The 7,947-nt window shown below is 38.3% G+C and overlaps 1 protein-coding gene across 7 annotated transcripts in view; it reads left to right on the plus strand.

Moving 5' to 3' along the window:
* The window catches only part of ABCA1 (ATP binding cassette subfamily A member 1), a 133,169-nt gene extending 129,227 nt beyond the window's left edge, over positions 1–3,942 (plus strand). For all 7 annotated transcript variants that reach the window (XM_043927175.1, XM_043927178.1, XM_043927173.1 and 4 more), the window contains one exon: positions 586–3,942. In XM_043927175.1, the coding sequence (XP_043783110.1) occupies positions 586–726 (141 nt within the window). In that variant the 3' untranslated portion in view covers positions 727–3,942. The remainder of the gene's footprint in view (positions 1–585) is intronic.
* Positions 3,943–7,947: the final 4,005 nt, after the last annotated feature.

A 7,947-nucleotide genomic window follows, 5' to 3' on the forward strand; every position in this document is an offset into this window, starting at 1 on the left:
TGAGGATTCCTCCCCCTTCATTATGGGTCCTAGAACATTACAGATTATCTGAGCGTGAACTCCTGATTGTCTACTGTTAGTTATGCTTTTAACCTAACCTCCCTGAATCTGAAAAGGGAGATGATGCTACTGATTTCATAGGGTTATTATCATAAAAACTGCAATTTACTGAGTATCTGCCATAGGCAGGTATTAGGCCAAGTGCAGTATCCCATTTAAATTAAATGACATCAGGTACGAAAGAGATCCTGGCACTTAGTAGATATTTAGCAAATATTAGTTTTCATCCCCCTTCCCTTTAATCAAGTCTGTATGAGTCAAAATAAATAATGAGTCAAAATAAATAGATGATTGAGCGGTTGGTTGATTGGAGGGGCAATTATAAGGGCAGTTATTTACTTTTTTAAATGATTAATGCTTTTTCAATCATTCCTTTCTGCCTCCTACACAAAGTTTTCTAGTTAATCTATTTATTCAGTCTCAGATTCTTCTATATGACCTAATTTCCACATGGGGAAAAGTGCAACTTGAATAAAGAGAGAGCAAATTAGAGGTGTTTATAATGGTCCGTCTTTATTTTGACAGGTATTTGTAAACTTTGCCAAGGACCAAAGTGATGATGACCACTTAAAGGACCTGTCATTACACAAAAACCAGACGGTAGTGGATGTTGCAGTCCTCACATCTTTCCTGCAGGATGAGAAAGTCAAAGAAAGTTATGTATGAAGAATCTTGTCCATATAGGGTGACTGGAAGAAAGGAGGAACTAGACCTTCCTTTGCACCATGTGAAGTGTTCCAAAGGAAAGGGCTAGAAGATTTTGTGGGAAGAAGTAAACTGGATACTGTACTGATACTATTCAATGCAATGCAATTCAATGCAATGAAAACAAAATTCCATTACAAGGGCAGTGCCTTTGTAGCCTATGTCTCATATGGCTCTCAAGTGAAAAAGACTTGAATTTAGTTTATTACCTTATACTCATGTGAAACTCTAGTATGGAACCCAGTGGACATATGAGTTTGACATACTTTTTTTTTGTTCCTTTGTATTCTTCCTGGGGTTGCAACAACAATTCATCAAGTAATCATGGCCAGTGATTATTTTTCAAAATCAAAAGGCATGCATATGCTCATTCATTACGCCGTGCCATGCCAAGAGACTGGCTTCCCGGTGACGTAGCCGCTGCTGGCAATGAGTGTGCCAGAATTACTAGTGCCAAGTTTCTCAGAAAGCCTGAAGCACCATGGTATGCCTTGCACACTTTGTGATGTATCAGTTAATGAAATGGTGCCACATGTGGGGAAAGTCCTGCTTTGATTCCCTCTTTGAGCTGCTCTGGTGATGGTGACATGCAAACTGCACGGTGACATGCAAAAGCAAAACTTGGTTTCATTGTTGTCCCTTGCTTGGAACCATGAGTCTCCAAGATTATCTTTCTGGGACTCTAAGTGTACTTAGATCCGGCTAAGAAGCAAAGAATCAGCAACCATACTGTTGGGGCTGCAAGCTGGGAGGCCATGGCATGTGATGAAAGAGATGATGTACTTGGAATCAAGGGAGGTCTGTGTCCATTTGTCCTGCTTGTCTACTAACACGGTACAGTGCATCTCAAGATCTTGTTGTTTGACACAAACATAGTATTATTTCTGGCTTTTTGAATTAATCTAGAATATGAAAAGATGGAGTTGTATTTTGAGAACAATCTTTGTACTTTTAATGTTATTTGGAATTGTAAGTTCTATTAGTGACTTCTGAAAACTTAGAGTGGTCTCTTTGTAGAACCCTGTGGCACAGAGGAGTATGGCCACACTGGCTCGCTAGCTTTAATTTTTCACGTATGTTTGCAGGTGGATTATCTGACTAATGCCTAGTGACTTGAAAACAGTATGATGGCCAAGATCTCATGACAACATTATATTTAAGTATCTTTAAGATCGTTAAGCATACTTTTAGTATCAGCGCATTAGTCAAGTATTCTTTGAGTGTAATTTATAACTGAGTGAGTATGGATGGATGGCGTGGGGAGAAATTAAGTTTCAGTAGATTTCCTGTGCCATGTTCATCAGATAACTGGTTTACAAATACAGGTTTTGTTGTGGTTGTGGGAACCCGCTGAGAGAATATTGGGCAGCCCACTTTTTAAAAATAGCAACAATGCAAAAGGCAAGAAAGTTTATGTCGAAGGGTCACACGATTAGTTTCAAAATTTGTTGAATAACATAAAACTTGTGCTTATGGCATTTAGTACCTTTGAATATTGGCTTTGAAAATCTCAGATACCCCATTCTGACAATCTCAAATTTTTTATCTCTTCAGTCACTATCATGGGAAAAAAACAGCAAATGCCCCCACATGAAAAATTATTTCAGACTTTTCCAAGTCAGTTTAATTGATTTTAGTCAGTAAACACTTGTTAAAGATAATGTTATCTGTCTTGAGACAACAAAATTATGAGAGAAATACTGTTTGAAGTTAAAGTGATCTTTTAGTATCATTACTAATGTCTCTTCCTTTTAAAAAATTAGGTATTAATTCTAAAAGTACAAGATTTCAGATCTATTCCAAATATACATTTTTTTCTTTTAAAATTTACTGCATGTTATCATGCAACTTGTTGCTTGGAGAAAGAAAATGACCTTTAGAGATTATTGCCAATATTTTCTAAAATGATAAACGAATAATAAAGACAATTTCCCAATAATTATTGGCCTAAACTCATATTTTATGCTATCTTCAATGATATAAAATTCATGGAATGATGTTTCTCCTTGTTTAGTATTTTCCAAAATCAAGCTTCTGCTAGATTCCCCATTTCAGCAGAATCATGTCCTAAATCTGTATTGTATTAAAACCATGAGCAGCTCCTTTTTTTTGATTATTCTACTTCAAGGCCATATTTAAAAAAATCAAAGGATACTGTGAACTACTTTGAAAAATGCAACTTTTCAGTATAGATTTAAAGGCTATCTTAAGCTGGAAACAATCTACAGCTACTCATCTACTGCATTAGTACGGTTATTAGATATCCAAATTGCAGTCTTTAAAATTTTTCTGGGTAAGCCTAATTATACTAGAGATTTTTACCAACTCTCTTCTCAATCAAGTAAAATTTCTATATCATCCCTGTGGAAATGTAACCATGTGAGTTTAACAAAAAAAAATTTTTTTTAAGTGTTCAGAGATTTCTGCTTCTTCTTTTGGATACCTGAAGCCTTATTAACTGTGAATATGAAAAAATACAAAAGAAAACAATAACAAAGCCCTCTATACACAAATACCCAGCATAGGTCATTGTTTAAAAACCAATAACCAAACCTCAAACTACTGTATTTCAATACCTGTAATGAAGGCATATGCATTGTGACTATTAAATGTTGCACAGCATTCACTGTATAGTAATCATTGACTAAAGGGATCTGTTTTCTTCTTGTGGTTGTATATATCAGGTAAAATTTTTTTCCAAAGAGCCATGTGTCATATTATATTGAACCACTTTGACACTGAGATATTAATTTCTACTCTTGTTACCATTTACTAGTAATATAGTATTATAGAAATATTGTTCTAATCCTCTTCAGAATTGTTGCATCCCTTTTTATAGAATGTTTATACTTCTGTAAGTTTTAAGAATTCTGTTCTCCCTTCTTATACCCTAGGATGAAACCATGTTTTTGTGCTTTGTCTTTATCATTGACCCTTCATTCCAAGCACTTTATGCTGTCTGTGATGGGATCTATTTTTGCACTGGAATATCTGAGAATTGCAAAACTAGACAAAAGTTTCACAATAGATTTCTAAGTTAAATCATTTTCATTAAAAGAAAAAAAGAAAAAAAATTTTTGTATTGTCAATAACTTTATAGAAAGTATTAAAAAAGGCATATTTCTATGTTGTTATAAGTCATGAAATAAACCTGTGATGGTTCTGTTGTGGTCTATAGTAATTTATTTTCGTGCATTCATAGCACCATCTACTGTTAAAGCTTATAAAGTCATTACAGAAGTAAGAAGTGTCTGCTTGGAGAAGGGAGGATACTTGGATCAAAAGCAGAAATTTAGAAAAGACTAAATGTCCTGTTAATCACAAGAGAATCCAGGGGACTACTTGAAAATAAAGGGTGTTTTGAACTTTCATGGTTTGGTTTAAGAGGCTTTAGATCAACTTGTTTTGCTTAATGATTATGAAGCTGCAGAGATCTCCACAGTTACTCTGTAGCTACGCCGTTTAATAAAAACTTCACTGCTTCACTTGATACTGAGGAAGCACAAAGGCAGCAAAACAGAGCTTTTGTTTATTCAACCAAAAGTACAAGGACTGTCATGGGTGTACCCTCTTTGTATATAAACATTTACAGATTCAAAAAAGCTCTGGAAACTTTGGAATGCTAATGTGCACACTGTATACGAAAAACCTTGAGAAGATTAGCTACCCTTTTCAAGTGTTTTACTGTGTTGTCAGATATTTCATTTAATCCTCAGAACCTGCCCTAATGAGGTAAGTAGTACCATTTGACATAGGAGTAGACTGTGGCTCAGAGAAGAAGGAACTTGCCCAGAGTGACACAGCTAGTAATTAGCAGAGGATTCTTTTGGTGAAGTTCAGTATCCAGTTAAAATTGTCCATGTAAAATCACTTCAGTCTCATTGTGCAATAACATAACAAATATTTACTGAACATTATTGTGCACCAGATAATCTTACAGTTCTGGGGATATGGTGTTGAAGAAGACAGAATTCCTGCTCTAAGGGACTTGAATTTCATTGAGGAAGTTATAGTTACAATGGATGTGTGGGCAACTAAATGTAATAGCACTAAGTGCTAAGTAGAAAATACCACGTAGTGACAGAGAGGAGTCAGACTTCTGCAGAGTGACATTTAAGTTCAAATGTAAACAAAACAAACAGGAGCCAACATTTGAAGGTGTGTAGGAAGAATGTAGGATGAGATGGTTGGATGGCATCACCGACTCAATGGACATGAGTTTGAGAAAACTCCAGGAAATGGTGATGGACAGGGAAGCCTGGTGTGCTGCAGTCCATGGGGTCACAGAGAGTCAGACACAACTGAGCGACTGAACTGAACTGAACTGAGGAAGAATGTTAACTGAGAAAGAATGTTCCCAGAAGAAAGAACACTCTGTGCAAAAACCACAAGTGGGAAAGAGCTTGGCGAGTTGGAGAGAATTCTCGTGTCTCTGGAGTTATAGGGAATGGAATCAGACAGAGATGGTAGGAACGGGAACTTGTGGGGCCTCATTGTCCAGGTGTTCAAGGTACTTGGATTTTATTATGAGTGCAATGAGGAGCCACTGGCGAGTTTTAAACAAGGTAGTGATTTGATCCAATCTTTGTTTCAGAAAGAACTTTGTTGGTTATATGGTAAGAAAGGACAGTGCGGGGCGGGGCTAAATAGGAGATGATGGTGGTTTGGACCAGGATGATAGCAACAGAGGAAGGAGTGGTAACACTGAGGATCTATTTAGAGATACAGCCGACAGGACCTGCTGACAGGCTGCATGAAGGAGATGAGGGAAGAGAGATATCAACGTGATTTCTAGTTTGTCAAACTAGGTAGTTGGTTGTGTTCAAAAGGCAGTTGGTTGTGTATTTCAGTCTGGAGCTCAGAGGCAAATATGGGAAAAAAGATAAACATGTGTGAATCATATATATGATTAAGCCTTGGGACTGAAAGAGCTTACCTGGAGAGAAAGAAGAGAATATGCTTGAGGTCTGAGATGCTACCCACATTTAGAAGACAAGCCATCATAGAGATCAGAGGGACTGGCCAGTGAAGAGGAGGAAAATCTAAGAGTAAGATGTGAAGTGAGAATTGCTCAGTTGTGTCCGACTCTTTGTGACCCCATGGACTATACAGTCCATGGAATTCTCTAGGCTAGAATACTAGAGTGGGTAGCCTTTCCTTTCTCCAGGGTATCTTCCCAACCCAGGGATTGAACCCAGATCTCCAGCATTGCAGAAGATACCATGTATTGAAGCTCAGAATCGAATACTTTCAAGAAGGCAGAAGTGGTCAACTGTGTCCATTACTGCTGAGAAGACGAGCAAGGTAGGAGCAACTGAATTTGGTAAGAAAGAAGTCTTTGGTGATCTTCAGAAGAATCATTTCAGCAGACTGACAAAGATACAGACCTAATTGCAATAGGTTCAAGAAAGAATACGGGGTAAGGAAGGGAAGATAGTGAGTATGAAGTAAAGTGTTAGTTCCTCAGTCATGGCTGACTCTTTGCAACCCTATGGACTGTAGCCTGCCAGGTCCCTCTGTCCATGGACTTCTCTAGACAAGAACACTAGAGTGGGTAGCCATTCCCTTCTCCAGGGGATCTTCCCGACCCAGGGATCGAACCCCAACCTCCTGCATTGCAGGCAGATTCTTTACCATATGAATCAACAGGGAAGCCTGATGGTGAGTATATACAACTCTAAAGGAGGTTTTGCTTTGAAGGGAAACAGAAAACATGACAATAGTCAGATTACAAAACCTCTCTTTGGACTCTTTTCTTGTCTGCTAATAGGATAGATAGCACCTGAACACCATCTCACCTTTCCTAATTTTTTTTTAATCCTTTAGACATTTCTTCTCTCAGGAGCCTAACACACGGTACCTTGTTTTCCAAATTTCCCTTAGCTAATTCATTATATACTATTTTACATTTACAATGTTTCTGTTTTAGAAATTTAAAATAATATAGCTATAAATATAGATATAGATATAAATATAAATATAGATATAAATAAAGAGCTTGGATTTACCAAACCTAGTTTTAGCAGGCAGAGGTACACAACTAAAATGGAAATTAAAGGTGTTTCAAAGAAAACTCTAGCATGTCTGTGGCAGTACTAAAGAAACCCTCCTTCTGGGATTACTATCTGCTATTTTCTTGATGTAACTTAACATTTCCAATAAAGTTAGTAATTTATTGCTGTGTTACCATCCTATGGGTGAGTGCATGTGAAGTCGCATCTCTTATGTCTCCTGCATTGGCAGGCGGGTTCTTTACCACTAGTGCCACCTGGGAAGCCCATCACTATCCTATAGTAACACAATAAAAGCTCCAGAGTTGATAATATCAACATAAAAACAAAAAGAGAAAGCAGGAATAGTTTCTAATCCTACCACCCAGGATTAATCCTATCACTTTTCTATTTTGGGTTTCCCTGGTGGCTCAGATGGTAAAGAATCTGCCCGCAGTGCAGGAGACCTGGGTTCGATTCCTGGGTTGGGAAGATCTCCTGGAGAAGGCACTGGCTACCCACTCCAGTATTCTTGCCTGGAGGATTCCATTGACAGAGGAGCCTGGCAGGCTACAGTCTGTGGGGTCGCAAAGAGTCGGATACAACTGAGTGACTTTCACTTTCCATATTTATGTATATATTTTATATGTTTGTATACTCATCTACGCACAGCATATATGTTTATGCTTATATAACATACATGATATGTATGATGTATGAGTATGTCTGAACACTCTTTGTGGACTCTGGGAGTTGGTGATGGACAGGGACGCCAGGCATGCTACCGTTCATGGGGTTGCAAAGAGTTGGACACAACTGAGCGACTGAACTGAACTAAACTGATGTCTTTACTTGGTGAAAATGGCATCTCATTATTATCTTCTTTTTAAAATAATTTTATTTATTTTTGGCTGTGCTGGGTCTTTGTTGCTGTGCTGGCTTTTTCTAGTTGTGGTGAGTGGGGGCTGCTCTCTTGTTGCAGCATGCGGGCTTCTCGTTGCAGTGGCTTCTCTTGTTGCACAGCCCCGGGCTCTGGGGCACGTGGGTTTCAGAAGTTGTGGTGCGCGGGCTCAATCGTTGCAACTCCTGGGCTCTGGAGCAGAGGCTCAGTAGTTGTGGTGCCTAGGCTTAGTTGCTTCACGGTATGAGAGATCTTCCGGGACTAGGGTTCGAATCCATGTCTCCTGCGTTG

Source organism: Cervus elaphus, chromosome 16 (genome assembly GCF_910594005.1).
Source record: "Cervus elaphus chromosome 16, mCerEla1.1, whole genome shotgun sequence".
Taxonomy (NCBI): domain Eukaryota; kingdom Metazoa; phylum Chordata; class Mammalia; order Artiodactyla; family Cervidae; genus Cervus; species Cervus elaphus.